At 44.8% G+C, this 21,261-nt stretch overlaps 1 protein-coding gene and 1 non-coding gene across 4 annotated transcripts; both read right to left on the bottom strand.

The window, feature by feature from the left end:
• Nucleotides 1-659: 659 nt before the first annotated feature.
• znf687b (zinc finger protein 687b) lies at nucleotides 660-20,414 on the bottom strand. 3 transcript variants are annotated; one of them, XM_036145275.1, is made up of 10 exons: nucleotides 20,306-20,414; nucleotides 15,046-17,349; nucleotides 12,454-12,755; nucleotides 11,528-11,712; nucleotides 9,113-9,289; nucleotides 8,860-9,022; nucleotides 5,885-6,235; nucleotides 5,689-5,789; nucleotides 4,672-4,759; nucleotides 660-1,606 (listed from the first exon to the last, which is right to left on the bottom strand). In XM_036145275.1, the coding sequence occupies exons 2-10, from the start codon at nucleotides 17,333-17,335 to the stop codon at nucleotides 992-994; spliced, it is 4,272 nt and encodes a 1,423-aa protein (XP_036001168.1). In that variant the 5' UTR covers nucleotides 17,336-17,349; nucleotides 20,306-20,414; the 3' UTR covers nucleotides 660-991. The 3 variants fall into 3 exon arrangements, with proteins under 3 accessions (XP_036001168.1, XP_036001170.1, XP_036001169.1); XM_036145277.1 differs by having other exon boundaries at nucleotides 12,454-12,725; XM_036145276.1 differs by lacking the exon at nucleotides 20,306-20,414 and adding an exon at nucleotides 19,704-20,094.
• Nucleotides 8,680-8,815, bottom strand: LOC118565566. The gene has a single exon (XR_004932453.1). It is a non-coding gene; the product is annotated as a small nucleolar RNA SNORA13 (small nucleolar RNA).
• Nucleotides 20,415-21,261: the final 847 nt, after the last annotated feature.

Genomic DNA, 21,261 nt, shown 5'->3' with positions numbered 1-21,261 from the left:
TTAATGTACCTAATCAACGATCAATAATAATTGGACTATGGGTTAGATTTTTTTTTTTTTTTTTTTTTTTACAGTTGTAAGTGGTTATGATAAGCAATATATGAGAGAAATTTGGTGATCACTGAGCGTTTAGGTACATTGAACCACGTTAAGCTTTTTATCTTTTAATATAGGCCTCAATGAAGCAGCAACGCTTAATGTCAGATAACATCCATAATAATTGGACTTTGGTTTAGATTTTTTGATAGTTTCATGTGCTTATGAGGAGCAATATATGAGAGAAATTTGGTGATCACTGAGCGTTGTCTAGGTACATTGAATTGCGTTAAGCTTTTTCCTTTCAATAAGTCTCAATGAAGCAGAAACGCTTAATGTTAGATAAAGTCCATACTAATTGGACTTTGGGTTTGTCAGTTTTATGTGCTCATAAGGAGCAATATGAAAGAGAAATTTGGTGATCGTTGATTAGGTACATTAAACCACGTTAAGCCTTTTTCTCGCCATAGGCGCCAATGAAGAAGAAAAACGTTAATGTGAGATATCTTCTATAATCGTTGGATTTCGGTTTATTTATTTTTTTTGACAGGCTTAAGTCTTCATGACGAGATATGGCTATGCGAAATTTGGTGATGATTCCTCGTCGTTTTCCTACCTTAAGCCACGTTAAGCGTTTTTCACGTTAAGCGTTTTAGAATGTCCCCTTGGCAGCGTGAACGCGAGGTGACAAGCGGGTGAAATGTGTGGATGCGGCCGGCGGCAGAGCGGGCGTGTGCGTAAAGGACGGGTAAAAAATGGCTGAGATAAAGGCTTTTACCCAGGAAGAGCTTCTCACGAGACTAGCACAGGTGTAAGGAGGTCAAACATGCAGCTACAGTCGCACAGAGGAGGCGCCGTAGAGTAAAATGTCTCTGGGGAGTTATAAAAAAAAAAAAAAGAAGTGTTTCATCAACATTCATGTTCTACAGCGGCGTCCGTCTCCGCCCAGCGCCCCCTACTGGGGCTTGTCCGTCTTGTGCGCGGTGAGGAAGGCCATGCCGTGGGTCCTGAAGTGCGTGTTGAGGTCGCTCGCCTTGTCGAAGCGCCGCCCGCACACCCTGCAGCCCAGGTTCCCCTCTCCGTCCTCCAGGTGTGCCAGCGGGGAGGCGGCGCCGGGCGAGCCGCCGGGCGAGCCGGGGGCGCGCAGGGCGGCGCCGCGCTCCGCGTCGCCGCCCTGCGTGTCTCGCACCCGGTGAGTGATGAAGCGGTGCCTGCCGAGGGAGCCGGCCGACGCGAAGCAGACGCCGCACTGCAGGCACTGGAAGGCGGCGGTGTCGCCCCGGTGCTGCGGGATGTGGCGCTGGAACTCGGCGCCGTCCTCCGTGGAGAAGCCGCAGGGGACGCAGCGGAAGACGCTGTCCTCCTCCTCCAGCTCGCTGGGCGCCGACGACGTGGACGCCACCGACGCTCTGGTTCTCTTCGCGGGGCCGCCGCCGCCGCCGTCTTCCGTGGCGCTTTCCTCCTCGTCTGCTGGCCTGGCCGCGGGAGGAGCCGCCTCGCCGTCGTGTTCCGAGGAGCTGCCCGGTCCGTCGCCGCCTGTGGCCGCCCGCTTCCTGGTCAGAGGAGGACCCTGAGGGCAAACGGAGACGGGCAAGAATTAAAAAAAACTTCAGGGCGGGCCCAAATACGAACACATGCCCACTAATATTACCAGGGTTCCCAAACCTTGGTGAACATCAAATAAATTCAAGGACCTTTCAATGACTTTCCAGGACCAATTTCCTCAAATTCAAGGACATTTACCTACTGTGACCGCTGAAAAGTTTATCATATTTTAATACAATGCAAATTCAATAAAAGACTAAACGGCATAGAAGTTGTTGGGTCAGAAGCAATGCAAGAAAGTGGACTTAATTTATCGCCTACATTGATATTGATCATATTCATAGCCTACATTTATATCCACAGTACATGGCTATGCCATACTACATTACATATAAGATGTACATTAGCCTACCGTTTCATGGAATTTTATGGAAAAAAGTGCAGCATTGAGATGTTCAGAATTATATCAATTTGTTTCACTTACTTTCATCTTTGATTAAGCTAGTTTGTGACTTCTGTTTAAAGTGCCACGGTTGCCAGAAAGCTGCTCAGAGATATATTTAAATCATTCTCAGGCTTTTGTTACCTTTGTTAAAGACACAATTTCAGTGCATTTTACTAACCCTCCTTTTTTACCCGGGTTTGAGACCGGCAAAATGAACCATAAAGAGACTATGGCGGCGTTACAAATTTTTTCTTTTCAACTTTTTTTTTAACATTTTCTTTTTTCTCTTGTGGTCCACTAAGGAGCCTACAAATCACGGTAAAACATGAACATGTGTCTGTGTGAATCAAATGCCGTTATTTAAAATAAAATATTTCAAATTCAGTTATTTATGGTCAAACTGCGCCATCAATCCCGGCGCATGCGCGCTTCATTTGCAGTCTGGACGCTGAGGGTAAACATGCTGTGGCTCTGACTGCAGCGCTGAGAGGGACTCCTGCGGTAGTGGGAGAACATGGTTGGGACGGGGGAGGCGCCCTACGGCAGTACCTGCCGCTGGAGGACAAGAGTATGAACGATACGTGCTTTCACGTAAGAGTGTCCAAAAGTTGCTAGATTTGTTGCTAGTCGCTTTTTTGACTAGAGGGGTCTGAAAAGTCGCTGAATATAGCGACAAAGTTGCTGAGTTGGCAACACTGAGTGAATGTAACCTATTGGACGCACGTAGGCCTAAACCGTAGCCTACCAACTAACGAAGAAGATTAAACGTACTTTTGCAAATTAAAAGTCTGCAAAATCAACATAATTTTAAAAGATCGTGTGGTAGTAAAATAATGACACATGAGTCGTCAGCCGTGTGAACTTTCAACCCCACAAAAAAATTGAAGGACTTTCAAGGACAAGGTGTTTTTTTTTTTGGCTGTTTTCAAGAACTTTCAAGGGCCTTGAATTTATTTTTTCAGATTCACAAACTTTCAAGGATTTCAAGGACCCGTGGGAACCCTGAATTACATTTAATGTGAAACATCAGCAAGATTCTGGGATGCAGTTCTGTGAAAAAGTATTCACTCCCCATCAGGTTTCTTCCATGTTTCATTTTTGTCGCGTTAAATAATTTAGGCAGAATCTCTCCGACAAGCTGAGGTTTGTTAAAAGGTGAAGGAGGTCAGGAGCAGATGAGGAACAGTCACCAAGACATTTAAAAAAAAATTGATGCATAATTTAAAATATCACATTAGAAAAGCTTGATGGAAACGGCAAAATTTAACATAAGTTCCTCAGTTTTGCGACGTTGTTCCTCTCGCTTGAATTGTTTTTTTGGCTTATCCGTAAAATAGGGCTGAACGATTTTGGAAAAGAATCTAATTGTGATTTTCTATCTTAATATTGCGATGATGGCGACGACCGGTGCTCTATACGAAGCAGAGAGTGATGGATTAATTAGCGACAGCGATGGGAGTCATCATCATCATCTGATAGCGATATGGATTTTTTAGAAGAGTTTCTTAACAGCAACCGTACTTTTAACGTATTCCAGCCGAACCAGTTTGAGCCAAGGAAACCAAAAAGGGACGACGTGAGTTGAATCTGTCTGCTGCGGCACCACAGCCGTCTCCTTATTTTTATACTTGGACTTAGACAACTTTATTTGTCATTTTTTATGTACAGAGTGCATACAGAACGAAATTTCATTGCATACAGCTTGTAAATTACAGTATAAAGTGCAGCAGTGATTAAAAAGTAAACAATTGAAATGTAACCTGTTATTCACAATGTAAATTGTTATTCTTCTCAATTTGTTCTTCTTGCCGATGAAATATCTCAGTGTCAATATCAATTAAAATTAGTGCTGTCAGTTTTAATGCGTTAACTTTGACCATAACGGCGCCTTTTTTAACGTGCGTTTACAGCATTATTGTTTTTTTTTCCCCAACCACGCCCTCCGGACTGTCCATTTTTTTTCTTCTCCTCCGCTTACGCTTACGGCGGCCGTTTTTGCCCATATTTGGGCAATAATGGCCACCCCCAGTGTCAGTGATCGTGACGACAACTTATGTTTTCATTTCTTTACTGATTAACGCTAAATTCATTAAATCACCACAAACTTATTAGTTTTAGTAATAGCTAATGATCCCCTGATTTTTTCCTTGTTGACCGTACTTCCCCTTTAAGTGGAGGTTGTGGAGTGGTCTAGTCAAAGTCTGGACTTCAATCCAACTCAGGTGCTGTGGCAGGACTTTAAATAGTCAGATGATGCTTGGAAAGTGGGGAACAAAACCTTTTTACTATATATTTGACCATTTTTTTAAACATAAACAGTAAAGTTCCTTTAAGTCTCATTCAAGGGAGCCTTTTGAATGAGAGGTGGAAAAAAGATATAAAGTCCAGTCATGTTCATAACTGGGAGGCCACCGCTTCATTTTGGTCCTCAAGTTTGTTCAAAATGCATTACAACAACAACAACAAAAAAAATCATATGCCTTAAAATCACAGCCACTCAGTTCTAAAACGTTAATGGAGATATTGGCCAAAATAAGCTTTATTACTATGCAAGTAATATGCTACAAGAAGCCAGATATGACCTATGCTGACAGCTGTGACCAAAGCTAACTCTGCTGAAAAGAGAGGAAGCGACGTTTATTTACTTGTCCGTCCGTCGTTCTGTGATGGAGTCGAATATGTTTGTCCAACAAGAAGCGGCTGCCAAATGTTCTTTTGCCTTCTGTGCAAAACCTGGAAAAGAAAGAGAACAGGAAATGTAACATTTACCAACATACCTTACCACACACAGTTGGAAAGTGCTCTTAGTGCCCTCTAGTGGTCAGGATGTCCCCTAAATATGGTCCTGGACCAACAACAATTTGGTTTTACTGGTTTGAACAATTTAACTATTATTGTTTGTAGTAAAGAATTGATGATCAGGGCAGCTCAACTCGTACCAACACATTTTAGAGGGAATTATGTAAAATTATGACGTTTCTGAAAAAGACGATCTACAGGTGCTTCTCGGTAACTTAGTAATCAGGTTCAGTAAATCAACTCCAAGAGTGAATAAATAAACGTATTGCACTAAGATTAATACATCTGTTAATTCTGAGACTTACAGCTACTGAAAACCAACGAGTTCTCCACTAAAGGTTAAAGAAGCTATCTTAAAGAAGCGAGAAGAGGATTGCTGGTATGTCCCAAGCTTTATACCATTTAAGCCATTAAGCCAGCCTTTAACGACCGCCCATTACTAAGGGGTGGACCTGTTTTGATTGAATTTGCATGTTATCTAAGCCATTGCAAGGCCTTTGTTTGGCAATGGTATAAAGCTTGGTACTCCACGTTACTCCAGACTTTTTGAATTGAGAAAGCTTCCTTGAGAAGAAGCGAAACGTCTTCAACTACGGAAAACAAGTCCAGTTGCTTTGTTTTTTACTTTTTTTTTTAAATGACCATGACCTGGATGACTGAGAATCTTCACCAGCATAATCGTCAAACTGAAAGGTTAAAAAATTAGATTTTTAGAATCGAACTACTGAACAAAATCAATCTTGATATTCTACATTTTTGTATTTGCAGTAAACTATCGATAACGATCGATTTGTCTTTCACGTTTGATCCGATCACCTTTAAATGTTGCTTTTGTGGCAAAAAGGAAAGCTGAGGTGACTCACTGGCAGTGGAAGACCCGTTTGTTGCCCTCGTGAATGACGCGTTCGTGACGCCGCAGGCTGGAGGAAGTGCTGAACGTGCCGCCGCAGATCCGACAGGGGAACTGTGGAGCAGGAACAGCAGGAGGACGATTACGTTTTTATTTTCCCTCCATACGATCGTGTTTGAAGCTACGGTGTGAAAAGCGCGTGGTCCCACCTTGCCGTGCTCCATCTTCACGTGACTCTGATAGTCGTCGTTGTCCGTGAAGGTGGTCTGACACTGCGGGCAGGTCCACTCGTTCACCGCCGGATGACCGCCGACCGCCGTGCCGCCGGCTGATTGGCCCCCCGGGGCTTCGTAGTCCTCGTCCCCCTCGTCGTCGTCGTCATCCTCCTCCTCGTCTTCCTCCTCCTGCTCCCGCCCCCAGTCCTCGCCGTCGGAGGTGTCGGGCTTCGCCGAGGATTTGGACTTGAGGCCGGAGGGGCTGGACGAGTTGGTGGCGGCCGATGCGGGGTTCGCCGCGTCCGGCTGGGACTCCTGTTTGGCTGGGGGGCCTCTGTGAGCGGTCTGAAACATTTTACAGCGTTTCCTTAAACCAGGGGTGTCAAACATACGGCCCGCGGGCCGAATCTGGCCCGCCGAACAATTTAGTCCAGCCCTGTGGCTAAATGCATTATCATTATAAAAGTTATTTTTTTTTATTTATTTTTTTTCTCCAGTGTCCTGTCTGGCAATGTGGCAATAAGATGCCACAAAGAGCTCATCAGATTTGACTTTCACAAGTGGACAAGATAAAAGGAAGAGAATGATAAAACAATTATTGAAAAAAACATGTACTTTGTTTAATTGAAAATATGCAGTTTCTATATTGTCCACGAGGGGCGCTGTGTTTTAATTAGCAGATTAAGCTTCAGGTGTGGAAAAATTCTAATCATTTCTTAATTTTTATCTGTTTGATGTATTTTGTCATGCAGGACAGTGTTTTTAAGTTCCAAAAAATGTGAATAAATGTTTTTCAACATTGTATAATGACTCTGATCAGTTCTTATGCATAATGCACAAGTAAATGTTTAACTGAGTAAAAGTATTATTGAAATTGCACATACTTTTCTTAAAAACGCTGAGGTTATTCATAATATATTGTGTAAAAGTGAAATTAACTTAATATAAAAATGAACAAGTCCACATTTATTAGTTCTATTTAATCTTGCAATGAGTTTACTCGTGTGGCCCTCTTGAGATCAGATTAAGCTGTATGCGGCCCCTCAACCAAAATAAGTTTGACACCCCTGCCTTAAACAGTTTATACGGCTTAAACTTCGAGGTCCTCGTTAATGCGTTTAAGTTTATAAGCATGTACAGCTGACTGCATCAATTGCAGATATTTCTACAGCTTCAAAATGTGAAAAAAAAACCCAGAGAGTCTGGATGAACAGATACACTGATGGACGTGTAGATGTATAATCATACGGATGGATGCGTGATCTGCAGTGGCGTCAGCTCATCTATGACATCCCTGCTGCTTTTGCAGTTTTTTCTGCACGTTTCGTACACTTTATTTAAATCACCCTACACAGTTGCACATTTTTTTAATTTGTCCTATGTTTAATAACTATACCGTATTTGTTCCTGTGGTGTAAATCTGACCTTACTGCACAGTCAGAGGAACGGATGGACAAACGTATAAAAAGGAGGCTGTTGAAGCGCTCCAAGTCGACTCTTTGTGTGACGCGGATATAAAGGCTTCATATTCCAGTTGCGTCCCTGCGGCAACACATCCGGGTCAAAACGGCTGAATTATCACCTTAACAGGTCATCCAGGTTATTGCAGAGGCCTGGTAATAATTGACTCAGGTGTGCCGGAGCAGGGATGCATGTAAAGGTTGCAAAGTGAAAGAAAAGTTGTCTACTTTTAAGACTAGGATTAAAACTTTCCTTTTTGACAAAGCTTATAGTTAGAGTGGTTCATGTTACCCTGAGCTATCTCTATAGTTATGCTGCTATAGGCTTAGGCTACTGGAGGACATCAGGGACTATTTTTCTCACTCTACTGAGTTCTACTGTTCTCCAATTTGAATTGCTTGTCGCCATTTCAGCTTTTAACTTTCTGTTCTCTCTCTTTTTCTTCATACTAGGTACACCTGGTCTGGCGTTCTGTTAACTGTGACATCATCCAGAGAAGACGGCTCACGCGCTATTACCATCTAATGTAGAACAGATTACTGGATCAATGTGTGCTTCTGTGTCTCTCCTCTGTCTTCAGATGGCCGTTCAGACTGAGCCTGGTTCTGGTTCTGCTGGAGGTTTCTCCTCCCTGTTAAAGGCGAGCTTTCCTCTCCACTGTCGCTTCATGCTTGCTCAGTATGAGGGATTGCTGCAAAGCCATAGACGATGTAGACGACTGTCCCTGTGGCTCTATGCTTTTTTCAGGACTCGACGGAATTTGCTGGGTTTCCTTAGATAAGAAACTTATTGATCAATCTGTATGATTTGATTGAATTTGACTTTTTAAAGTGCCTTTAGATGACATCAGTTGTGAATTGGTGCTATATAAATAAAAATAATTGAATCATGACTCTTGACGACTGGAGTTGGAGACCATTGCTCTAGAGCACAGGTGTCAAACTCAAGGCCTGCGGGCCGAATCCGGCCCGTTAAGGTAAATAATCCGGCCCTCAAGAGCCAAAAAAAGGCACATCATGTCATAAAGTAGAGGCATATATCCTTTTAAAGTGTATAAAGTGGCTAAATCTGTGCCTCCTGTAAGTGTAACTCACCCCAACATCAACTTTTTTTGCAGATAAACTGTATAAACTGGGCCTAAGATTGCTACTTTTATGTTACTGTGCATTTTTTATACTTCTATGTGAACTGGAATGAAATTATGAAATGAAAAGTATCGTCTATACACGTGCAACCGGCCCTTTTAATGACTTCATGACGCCAAAGTGGCCCCATATAGAAATGAGTTTGACACCCCTGCTCTAGAGGAAGTTCATTAAGCACTGGGGTAATGTTCTTGGTATAGAACTTAGGACGAGCTCCACCATTGAGGAAACCCGCTAAGGCCGACCCAAGATTTGATTTATGCCTTTTCTGACACCACATCCGTTGTAGAAATCAACGGATGGGCAACACGCGAAGGCAAGAGGCGACAGCAGGAAAAAAAACGTTCCGGTCCCAACGATCACCTTAATGTGCTCCATCATGGAGCCCTTCTGGGCGTAGAGCTTGGTGCAGTCGGGACACTTGAACACGTGCACCTTCTGCTTGGCTAGATGGGTGTCGAAGTGCATGTACAGCAGGGGCTTCTGGGTAAAAACCGTATCGCACATCACGCACTTGTAGATCATCCTGTAACGAGAGGAGAAGAAAACGTGTGTGACCTCTCAGTTTTTCCAGATGAAGGAAGACCTCTGCATGGCAGGGAGGGGCTGGACGTACTTGGCCTGGCCTCCGGTCAGCGTCGGGTGCTGGGTGCTGATGTGGTTCTGCGCGCTGGGGGAGGACTTGAAGGCCATGGGGCAGCTGGGGCACTTGTGGAAGACCTCGCAGTGAGCCGTCTGAATGTGGGACTTGATGGAGTTCAGGCCTCCGAACACAACCTGGCAGCTTGAGCACCTGAAAGGAGCAGAGCGTGACCGTTTTGATGTGAGCGAGCCGTCCCTCTTCCACAGGTTGTCTACCGCAGGTCATTCATCCCTGCTGCCATCAGACTTTACAACGCTGCACTATCGCTGCAACAACTTGTGCAATAACTAATGTGCAATTACTATTTAATACCCTGTGCAATGACTTGTGCAATAGTCCTGTTAAATAAGAGACTTCAGCTGTTATAGTTATCTCACTACCTCACTGTTGCTCTTTACCTGGTACCACTTTAATGAACAACGTCAAATCCTTAAATGTACATAAGTCCTCTTAAATCTCTGCTTTATTTCTTTTTCTTTTTTCTCGATCCACTGTATATATGTGGACGCACTGTATATACCTCGTGCACCTTTTCCTCCTTTTGGCACCTTCTTTTGATCATTGAGCCGATGTGAGACGTGAATTTCTCCACTGTGAGATCAATAAAGTCTTATCTTAAGTTAAAATATCCAAATAAGCGTTAATGCAAATTCAGCAAAAACACACAATGGGCCCACGGCATCACAGATCCTCCACCTTAACGGTGGGCATCAGCTGTTTTTCCACACAAACGCATTTCCAGGAGACTTGATGAGCTGCCAAGACGCCACTCTGAACTTTCTCTGATCCAAATATAGACACCACCTCACCAATGTATGGCAAAATCTGCTTCAAGTTGCATAGAAACCACACGTTTGTCGTCATCAACAAGGTTCTGGTCTCATTACAGTTTTCTTCTGCTTTTACCTATTTATCAAACTTAAACTAATCCTAAAAACAGACAAATAGAACCAGAGTTAATACAAAAAGCAGTTTTTAAATTCTGTTTTCATTTATTAGGACACATGTGTCAAACTCAAGGCCCGCGGGCCAAATCCGGCCCGTCAAGACAATTTATCCGGCCCTCAAGAGCCAAAAAAGGCATATCATGTCATGAAATAGAGGCATATATTCTTTTAAAGTGTATAAAGTAGTTAAAACTATGCCTCCTGTGCCGAATGTAGACTTTTTTAACTGTGTAGTAACAGCATCCTGCCACTAGATGTCAGTTTTTTCACAACACGTTAGAACAACTCAGAAATGTCCAAAAAGAGAAAAGGTGATGCAGAATGATGAGTTTAAAGTGAAACTCACCCCAATATCAACTTTTTTTGCGGATAAACTGAATAAACTGGGCATAAGGTTCCTACTTTTATGTTACTGCGCATTTTTTATGCTTCTATGTGAACTGAATTGAAATCAAATGTATCATCTATACACGCGCAACCGGCCCTTTTAATGACTTCCTGATGCCAAAGTGGCCCAATATAGAAATTACTTTGACACCCCTGCATTAGGAGGATAAAAACTATTAAATTTGGGTAATTCCTGAATTGAGATTGGGGGCCAACCATAAGCATTCCTAGGGACATATATGGCCCCCGGGCTACACTTTGGACACCACTGGGGTCTTTTAACATTACCTGAGAACATCTTTTTGTTTTTATTCAGGTTATCTCGCTCTATTCCAGTTGATTTGAGGATCTGAAACATTTAAGTCTAGAAGGCAAACCAGAAGGAGTCTGTGAGGGGGGGGTGAATACTTTTACCTTTGCCGATGCATCTCTTAGGTTCATTAGCAGCCATTGGTTAAAAATACGTTAAAAGACCTTCAGAGAGGCTAATCTCAAAGTTTTGCACAGCACCACATGCTGCTCCACTTTAAAGATTCACCATTTTCAGAAGAAATATGTTTCGTCAAAGGCAACGATTCTGGTAAAACTGCAATCAAGCAGTTTCGTTTTACACATTTGTGAATGCAGCAAAGAAATATTTCATTTAATATATGAATACATTAATATTTGATAAGTTAATCGTGTGTGTGTGGTTGACAATAAACATTTAGCATTGAGGCGGTTGAAGCTTTATCCAGCTTTTCTAAAATTTAAATTTAAGTACCGGGTCGTGTGGCACGATTTATATATTTTTCTGTAATCAGGCACTAATATAGCCAGATATTACTTTCTGTGAATGATATGAAAATAACAACAATGTACTTAATTCACAAACCTCAACCAAACAGTGCCCATTATCAAAAATTGAAACCTGACTTTAAAGAATTGGAGCCATTCTAACTACTGCCTGTTTGCAGCAGTGCAGCTCATCTTCCTGCCCCCCCCCATATGCCGTTATGACATTCAAGTCGAGGTTCGTCCACTTTAGCCCATTTTCACAGAACCGTCTCCCCACCTGTAGCCGATGCGCCTGGCGAAGTGCAGGCAGGCCTCATCCAGGTGAGTCTGGAAGGAGGCCTGCCGTGCGACGCCGCCGCACTCAGGACACACGTGCGGCGCTTTGTGTTTGTGGATCCTCTGGTGGGCGGAGACGGCGCACGAGTTGGGGAGCATCATGGGAGGGGAGCACTGACTGCACGTCTGTAAAAAAAAAAAAAAAACACAAAGCATTCAGTGTCCGTTGATGTTTTATGTGCAAAAAATGGAACCAAAAATATCAAACTTTCTTGAAATGAGTGCATTTGTCCCTGATTTGAGCGGAAAAATAAGATTATCTGCCAATGGAACGAGTATCAGATAAGATAAGAGATAAGATATGATGGTCTTTATTGATCTCACAATGGAGAAATTCACTCGTCACATCGGCTCATACAAGAAGGTGCAGAGTAGGGAAGGTGCATTCAGTTATATACAGTGAGTCTTCATATATACAATGGATCAAAAAGAATACCAAAAAATACAAAAAAGGAAATAGGAATGGGCATATGATGTCTCATTTACATTCATAGTGGTCTATATATATATATAAACATATCTATATACTTAAATATATACATATATCTATGCGCCTACATACATACGTACCTACGCATATATATGTGCATATACATTGTATACATTTGTACATACATACATACATGTGTACTGACTTATGTTCAGGTGTTGGTAGCAGCAGAAGTCACTACATCAGGATTATTGCACGGGTTGTAGGACAGTGTAGGACAGGATCATTAGATACACTGCACTTGAAACAAGATAATTAAGGAGTTGTTCCTACTCTAAGAGCAAAAAATCTTATTCCATTGGCAGATAAGCTTTGTTCACCTGCTCAAATCAGGGACAAATACACTAATTTCAAGAAAACCTGGCTTCATTTCTCACCGAGCTGGGAGCGCCTCTGATCTGCTGGAAGTGAGTGACCAGCTCCGCCTTGCTGGAGCACTGCGTCTGGCACTCCGGACACTTGAAGTTGTTGTACTGCAGCACGTCCACCTTCTTGCAGGGGAGCGGCATCAAGGCCTGGGGCCCCTGAGGAGCGCGGCGGACGGGCCGAGGCGCAGCAGCAGCCGCCGCCGCCGGGGACGAGCCGTCCTTCAAGGGGCTGGAGCTGGCGGGGACGGCGGTACCCCCTGATGTGGCAGAGGGAGAGGAGACTGGAGGAGAGGACGAAGAGGTGAGCAGGCCTGCTCGGGCCGGAACAGCAAGACAGGACAAACGGGCGGTGGTCAGCAAAGACGGGCACAGAGAAAGGATGCATGCATTCTTGTGACAACTGCTACGGCGCCTTGCAAAAGTACTCATACGTCTGTGAGCCCGCCTGCCTGCCTGCCTGAGGCGATGCTGTTTGGTCACTAATGTCGCCTGAGAACGGCTGCACTGCAAAAACGGATCTAGAGATAAGTAAAATGTTCTTAAAATGTGTGTTTCTGTCCTAGATTTGAGCAAGTAAATAATATTATCTGCCAATGGAACGAGTATTTTTGACCCCTAAAATAAGATAATTAGACATCCTGCACTTGAAATAAGATGATGGAGATGAATTGTTCACAAATCTTATTCCATTGGCAAATCATCTTATTTACCTGCTCAAATCAAGGACAGATACACTAATTTTAAGACAATTTTAATTATTTTTACTTTAGTTTTTGCAGTGTGGGACCTGTGCTGGGATCAGACTCCTCACAGGGTTTTTACCAATTGAGCGACTTCTGAAGCAACTAGATTCGCCAAATCGTCTGTCAGAGTAAAAAAGGAGGCGGATTCAAAACGCACGCCAGCACCTTTTAGGATTTCGTCCACGTTATTTTTCTGCCTCTCCAAAGTGACGCTAGGGCTGGGCGATATGGATTAAAAAATAAATCTCCGACTTTATCATACCAAATCCGATTAATCGATTTTTTCCTCCTTTTTGTTTCATAAAAAGAAATTATTTTAAAACCTTGCTTTTATGTCAAGCATTTCGTCAGGGAGTTGACCTGAATTCAAAGTGCAACTAAAAACAAGCTGTAAAACGATGGCAGCCGTGCCATTATAAACAATGAAAATATAACAAAACATTTGCTGCTAGTGGTATTACACATTGAGCTAAGAACAGGCTTCACTGCACTTGTGAACTTCAAACTAAGTTAAAAAAAAAAGTAAATAAGTAAATGTAGTACCTCGTGTTATGGTAAAAAAAAAGTTTCTACACTGCAAAAACGGATCTAAAAATAAGTAAAATGTTCTTAAAGTTAGTGTATTTATCCTTGATTTGAGTTGGTAAATAAGATTATCTGCCAGTGGAGTGAGTATTTTGACCCCTAAAATAAGATAATTAGACATGCTGCACTTGAAATAAGATGAGTTTTTCCTATTTTAAGTGCAAAACTCTTATTCCACTGGCAGATCATCTTATTTACCTGCTTAAATCAAGGACAGATACACTAATTTTAAGACAATTTTAATTATTTTTACTTTAGTTTTTGCAGTGTGGGACCTGTGCTGGGATCAGAATCCTCACAGGGTTTTTACCAATTGAGCGACTTCTGAAGCAACTAGATTCGCCCAATCGTCTGTCAGAGTAAAAAGGAGGCGGATTCAAAACGCACACCTGCACCTTTTCGGATTTCGTCCGCGTTATTTTTCTGCCTCTCCAAAGTGACGCTAGGGCTGGGCGATATGGATTAAAAAATAAATCTCCGACTTTATCATACCAAATCCGATTAATCGATTTTTTTTCCTCCTTTTTGTTTCATAAAAAGAAATTATTTTAAAACCTTGCTTTTTATGTCAAGCATTTCGTCAGGGAGTTGACCTGAATTCAAAGTGCAACTAAAAACAAGCTGTAAAACAAGATGGCAGCCGTGCCATTATAAACAATGAAAATATAACAAAACATTTGCTGCTAGTGGTATTACACATTGAGCTAAGAACAGGCTTCACTGCACTTGTGAACTTCAAACTAAGTTAAAAAAAAAAGTAAATAAGTAAATGTAGTACCTCGTGTTATGGTAAAAAAAAGTTTCTACACTGCAAAAACGGATCTAAAAATAAGTAAAATGTTCTTAAAGTTAGTGTATTTATCCTTGATTTGAGTTGGTAAATAAGATTCTGCCAGTGGATAATGTGCAAAAATCTTATTCCATTGGCAGATCATCTCATTAACCTGCTCAAATCAAGGACAAATACACTGATTTTAAGAACATTTTACTTATTTATAAATCCATTTTTGCAGTGTACTTAATATTTTGACAATACATTTGCCTAAACATATATCCAGCATCACATGCTGTTCTCTTCATGGAAACCCAATGAGTGTATTGGCAAAATAAAATCCAGATTTTCCAAAAATGAAATCTTAAAGAATTGTAAATTCGAATTAATCGATTAATCGCCCAGCCCTAAGTGACGCACATAAAAACCTAAAACGCCTAAAACGCCGTCACACCCGCGCGGTATGAGTGCTGCTGCAAGGCCCCGCGCTCCTCCACGTACCACCGATGGGCGTTATGTCCTGCTGGCCGATCATCTGCTCCACGGTGACGGGCCTCATCACCAGATGCGAGCACTGCATGACCAGGCCGCGCTCCTTGTGCTCCCGGGCGTGCAGCAGCAGGCTGCACTTGTTGAAGAAGGCCAGCCGCTTGGCGCAGTGGTTGCAGGTGACCTCGATGCGCAGCGAGCGCCGGTCGTAGTGCCGCGCCAGGCTGCGCTCCAGGGCGAAGGCGTCCCCGCACTCCAGGCAGCGGTAGCCCGTGGCGGGCAGCGGGAGCCCCCACTCGGGCGGCGGAGGCGCCGAGAGGTCGGGCTTGTAGCTGGGCAGGAGGTTCTTGCTGTTCAGGATCTTGTTGAAGGCCTCAACGAGGCTCGACTGGCTGCGGGAGATCACCGCCCCCGTGCTGTTGACGATGGAGGCGGGCTTGTTCGACTGGAGCGCGTTGCCCGAGACGGCGCCGCCGCCGCCGCCGTTCGCCGTCTTGTTGGCGGCCGTGCGCACGCTTATGCCGCTGGCGGCGACGGAGAACTTGGGCGAGGAGGTGACGGCGGGCGTGGCCGGCAGGGCGGCCGACTTGGTGATGCTGACGGCCGTGGCCGAGACCTTGGCCTTGTCGGACGAGGCCATCTTGTTCTGGACCTTGGTGGCGGCGGCGAGCATGACGCTGCTGGCGGCGAGCGTGGAGACGGGCAGCGCATTCAGAGCGCCGACTTTTTGGGAGGAGGCGGCGGTGAGGACGGGAGACGCCTCGGGCTTCTGGGCTTTGTTCCCTAAAAGCTTGTGCTCCCCGGTCGGCGCCTTCGGGTCCAGGCCCTTCCCTCCGGCGCCGCCTTTTGACGCCACCCTGGTCACAGTCCTGGTGATGCCGCCGGTGGAGGTCTTGATGGTTTTTATCCTGACTTTGAGGGGTCGGGCCGGAGCCCCCGGAGGCGCAGGAGCAGCGCTCCCCGTTTCTCCTCCGTCGGCGGAAGCGGGTTTAGACTTGCCGTCGTCCACCTCCATGCTCTCCTCACCGGTCCTCGTGCTTTCTCCCTTGTCCGCCTTGCCGTCCGCGACCCGATCCATCCCGTTCCCCACCTCCATCTCCTCCTCCTCCTCCTTGGGCACCCGCAGCTCAGGGGGAGGCGGCGTGGAGGCCACCGCGGGGCTGGAGCACCTCTTGGCCGGGACGTGAGCGGCAGAATTTGGCATCTCTGGCTCGGGGCTCTCGGGGGAGTCTCTCTCTTCTATGACGTGCTCCGGGTTCCTCTCCTCCGGCTGCGGCGCCTCCGCTGAGCTGGACTGCGGAGCGGAGGCAGAAGGAGTGTCCCCGGGTTTGGGTTGGGGCGCAGAGGAGGGCGCGGGCTGCGACGCCACGGGATCGGACTTGTATCGCCTGCTCATCTGCGCGCTGGTCGGGGAGTCCGGGTTCTCCTGGATCACGAGCGGACTCCCCAAATCCGGGTCGGAGTCGTCCTCCTCGGCGCGGTGCTGGAATCCCTTCGGGGCGCCGTTGAAGGGCTGCGACGACGGCGCCGAAGGAGGAGCCGAGTGCAGAGGCTTGGACGGCGGGAAGAACGGCAAGGCGAGTCCGGCGGGCCCGCTGGCGGCCAGAGGGGAGGAGCCGGCGGAGATGGAGGAGGAGGACGAAGGTAGCGAGGCCTTGACGGCGTCCGCTCTCTCCTGGCCCGCGTCCTGCTGCTGCTGGTGCTGCTGCTGCAGGAGCTGCATCTTCCTGGCCCGGCCCACCGGGTCGCCGGAGCCCTGCGCCACCAGAGGCTTGAGTCTGTTGAAAATGTTCCCGCCCTGCTTGTGAGGTTTGGCCGTACTGGCGCCGGCCGCCTCCGCAGACGCCTTGGGCGCGCTCACCGACCACGGCCCGCCGTTGGCCTGGCTCTGGCCGAGCGGAAGGGGCGCGGGAACGCCGGACGCTCCGAAGCCGTTGTGGCTGAGCGCCTCGGATTCGGCGCAGGCGGCGAGTCGCGGGCCCCCGTCGGCGCCGGCGATCATGTCGATGGGGTGCGGCTGGTCGGCGGCTCCGTCCCCGCCGTCCACGGCCTCGTGGCGCACCTTGTTCTTCACGATCACGCTCACAATGGAGGTGTCCGCCTGGGGGTCCGGGGGACTGGGCGGCCTCAGAGACGAGCCGACGCCCACCACGCCTTCCTGCTTCCCCAGAGGTGCGCCGGCGGGTCCGTGGGGGCCCTCGGCCTCATCCGGCGCTGACTGTATGGCCTCTTTGGCATCTATGTCGGGGATATCGAACGCTGCCAAAAGGTCGTCGAAATCTGGGGTCTTCATGTCCCCCATGCCGGGATCCACTCCTGGAGGAGGAAACGCAGAACTGTAAGGACTTAGCGGGACAAATGTTCACGTCCAAAGCACAAACGCAATTTAGCACTTTTAGTTTAATTAATAGGGTTTTTTTAAGTTCTGCATGAATGCCATGATTCACACTTTACACAAACAGAACCGTTATTTAGTCAATACACACAAATAGTAGGGATGCAGCAATCAGTATGTTTCAGAATTTATACAGATTTCTGGTTTTCATTAAGTCCTGACCCGACGACTCCAATTTTATAATAGTAGGACATAAAAAGACAAATTAATTAAGCATCAGAGCTCATCTTCCTAACTTCTATCTGCTTTTTACTCCGTTTAAGCCAAAGTGCATCAGGCTGTTGGTTGATGCATTCACAGACCCAAAATAGTGGGAGATTTTAGTTTTGACTCATTTAATCGCCAGTAGGAAGAAAAAAAAAATCTATATTTCCTCTGCAGGTGACTGATAAGAGCCAAACGAGGGAAAACTGTCCGAATCTGATCTACGATTTTTTTGTTTTTTCTTGCTGATCCATTTTTTTAAGAACACATATTTCCATAAACGTCACTTTCAATTCGACCTCTAAAAGTCTGTTTAAAAAAAAAAAAGGTTATTAGTTCTGAATCCGACAGAAATGTAGGAAAGTGCAAGATCCTCCCCGTCTGTGCGTGGAAGCAAACGTCCTGAACCGTCCTCCGGTTTTTACTGAACAGCCTGGACCTTTTGCGCGCTTACAAAGTTGACCTTCTCGGTTTTCGATGCACTTATTTAAACAGAATAAAACAGATCTGTCTGTATTCGGTGAAATGTGTCAACTCTGGTCAAACTCACTAATAAGCACGCAAGCTGGGAAAGAATGAAATAAAAGCTCAATATCTTTATTGCAGACTTTTTTTGCTAAATGTTACTTTTGCAACTTAAACGTGCAGAGGCCGGTCTTACTTTGGTGATTAAAAGCATTTAGAAGCCGCGGTCGCGACATTTCGGGAGCACAGACCCGGCCTGCACAACGTCGGGGAAATTAACGCAATGTCTATATTATTGTTAAACTTTAATCTGTGATTTCCTCACTTCTTTTTTCCCCCTCGTATGTCATTTAAAAGCTTATACAAGCTTTAAAAGCAATACAGATGCAATAAAAAGGAATAAAGGGCAGTATCATTGGTGCAGATTGAGGAAGGACTGTGCGAAACTGCGCGGTGCGTTTGTGAAAAATAAAAAAAACAGAGCTGGGTCACGGAATGGGAAACTTTAAAATATATATATATATATATATATAATGCACATTAGCTGGGTTGTGCAGCTTTATTGACGCGGGTCAAAGAGAGTTTCTACAGTATCTACGCTGAGCACAGGAGGGAAAACCGTCCTGTGCCTCATGATCGAGGTATGTGGAGGGTGCAGCGAGCTCTCCACACTGCAAAAACGGATCTAAAAATAACTAAAATGTTCTTAAAGTTAGTGTATTTATCCTTGATTTGAGTAGGTAAATAAGATTATCTGCCAATGGAATGAGTATTTTGACCCCTAAAATAAGACAATAAGACATCCTGCACTTAAAATAAGATGATGGAGATGAGTTGCTCCTATTTTAAGTGCAAAAATCTTATTCCATTGGCTAATCATCTTATTAACCTGCTCAAATCAAGGACAAATACACTGATTTTAAGAACATTTTACTAATTTATAGTTCCGATTTTGCAGTGCAGCTTTAATTCTCGTCATGGTTTGGCTCCCTGGCTGCTGAGGATGTTCAGAGATGCTAGAGCTCCAAACCAGCAGGGATCAGATCCAGATGTAGCCCGATAACAAGCCGCATACTTGAAAAATCAACATTCAATTATGCAATTAATTACATTATTGTGGCCTAATGGCTTCTGTACGTGGTTCTTTTTTCTACTCGAGTAAGATACCTTGCAAAAAATAAATAAATAAATAAATCTTCACCTCCTTTTAACTCATTATTCCTGTCAATGTACAGCCCACAAGCTTGGGTGTGTTTTATTTGGTGTGACCCAGGGTTTACAGCAGGTGTGAATACATTTGCACATGTGAAATCCCTTCTATCCGATATCACATGATTTTATTGGGTCGTGTGTTTTTGAATCACAGCCCTGGACCCTGGCAATAATAATAATAATAATAATAATAATAATAATAATAATAATAATAATAATAAATAAAGATTAAAAAAATATACATATACATGTAGAAATAAGTACGTCGGCTCGTTCTCTTTTTAAAATAAACAAAAAAATCTAAGATAAACAGAGCTAGAAGCTGGATTCCTGGTATGTTGACAATGAACCTGGGCTGTCCGGCTACAAATGGCTACATGCATGTTTTTATTACATTTAAAAGCGTCTTTAAAACGTGCCGGTTCGCGACTAAACCGCGTCTCACAAGTCCAACACAAATCTCCGAGCTGCTGCAGTAGAAGCCGAAGCAGGTAGGATGGGTGTTTCGGGCTCCTGCCACTAGCATCGAGTTAGCCGGCTAGGTGGCTGCTGCTAGCGGCGGCGGCGACTCTGCAACCAAAAAGCCCGTCTGCGGTGACAGGCTCGCCTCCTTGAATGGGGGGTAGCGCCGCTTTAAAAAGCATGCTTTCACTGCCGCACCGGGGGTTTAAATAAAAATTAAAAAAAAGCGGTGACGACGTGAGAAGGCGGTACATCTCGAAACGGCGAGCTCCGCTATTCTCGGCTAACGATGTTCCCTTTCCGTCCGCTGACTGCTGGCCGCTGAGCTCCAGCCAAGACGGAGACGGAGAGAGGGGTCATCGAGCTAACGCGCTAGCCGCCGCCGCCGTTAACAGCAGCAGGAGCGGTCCGCCGCCGTCGGCTCCGACAGCGGTCACGGGCGCCCCGTTCGAGGGGGTCGACGGTGACGGAGGAGGTGATGGCCGGGACGGGGGGGTTTCTTTAATTTTTTTTGATGCATTTTGGATTGTTTACCTGGATGTGCGATTCCCGACTATCCTAGCTCGTTTTCAGCAGAATATGCTGCGCTTCTAACGGTGGGCCGCCGGCGACGGGGGCGGCTCCCTGTGCCGGCTCTTTTAGGTGAACGATAGGAGCCGTTACACCATAGCAACCGATTAAACTGAAATTAGATGTGGTTTTATCGCTAGCAAAATGGGATTTTCTAGTAGGTTTGCTTTTTTTATTGTAATTCAAGACATATTTAGCATAAAACATTAAAGTTTTTTTGTCTTGCACTCCATATAAGGAGAAGAACTTCATACTGTGAAAACACTGTGCACTTTATCCTGGAATGTCCAGCAAAATTAATTTTTTTTATCCTGCAGTTACTTTATATCCTGCTAAGTTACTGTATTTATCCTGCCAAGTTACTTTATTATCCTGCAAAGTTACTTTATTTTCCTGCTAAGTTACTGTATTTATCCTGCCAAGTTATTTTATTATCCTGCAAAGTTACTTTATTATCCTGCAAAGTTACTATATTATCCTGCAAAGTTACTTTATTATCCTGCAAAGTTACTGTATTTATCCTGCCAAGTTATTTTATTATCCTGTAAAGTTACTTTATTATCCTGCAAAGTTACTTTATTTTCCTGCTAAGTTACTATATTATCCTGCAAAGCTACTTTATTCTGGAATCCACTGCAATTCACTGAAATTCTTAAGCTGTATGCAAATGAATTTTCGCTCTGTACGCACACTGTGCATACAAAATGACAATAGTTTGTCTAAGTCTAAGTGTAAGTCATGCTATCTGTGAAGTGGTCCTGGTTTTGGGAATGCTTTGCTGTAGCAGAACCTGGCCAGCTTAATCATCATTGGATCTGCTTGAAGAACGTATTAGATTACCTGATAAAAATAAATTAAAGTTTTCAAGCAGAACTGTAGTCTCCAATATGATAGTGAGCCAAAACTTACCTTTAAGTCCA

This window comes from Fundulus heteroclitus, chromosome 13, assembly GCF_011125445.2.
Source record: "Fundulus heteroclitus isolate FHET01 chromosome 13, MU-UCD_Fhet_4.1, whole genome shotgun sequence".
In the NCBI taxonomy this organism is placed as follows: domain Eukaryota; kingdom Metazoa; phylum Chordata; class Actinopteri; order Cyprinodontiformes; family Fundulidae; genus Fundulus; species Fundulus heteroclitus.
The sequence above is the reverse complement of the archived record's forward strand: the minus strand, read 5'-3'. Positions and strand labels throughout refer to the sequence as shown.

Excerpts from the sequence above, each read along its gene's own strand:
- znf687b (XM_036145275.1), bottom strand. The coding sequence starts at position 17,335 with ATGGGGGACATGAAGACCCCAGATTTCGACGACCTTTTGGCAGCGTTC. Across the intron at positions 12,756-15,045 it reads GGACATAACGCCCATCGGTG|GCCTGCTCACCTCTTCGTCC; the intron begins GTACGTGGAGGA and ends CGGCCCGAGCAG. Across the intron at positions 6,236-8,859 it reads CCATGATGGAGCACATTAAG|ACCGCTCACAGAGGCCCCCC; the intron begins GTGATCGTTGGG and ends AAAATGTTTCAG.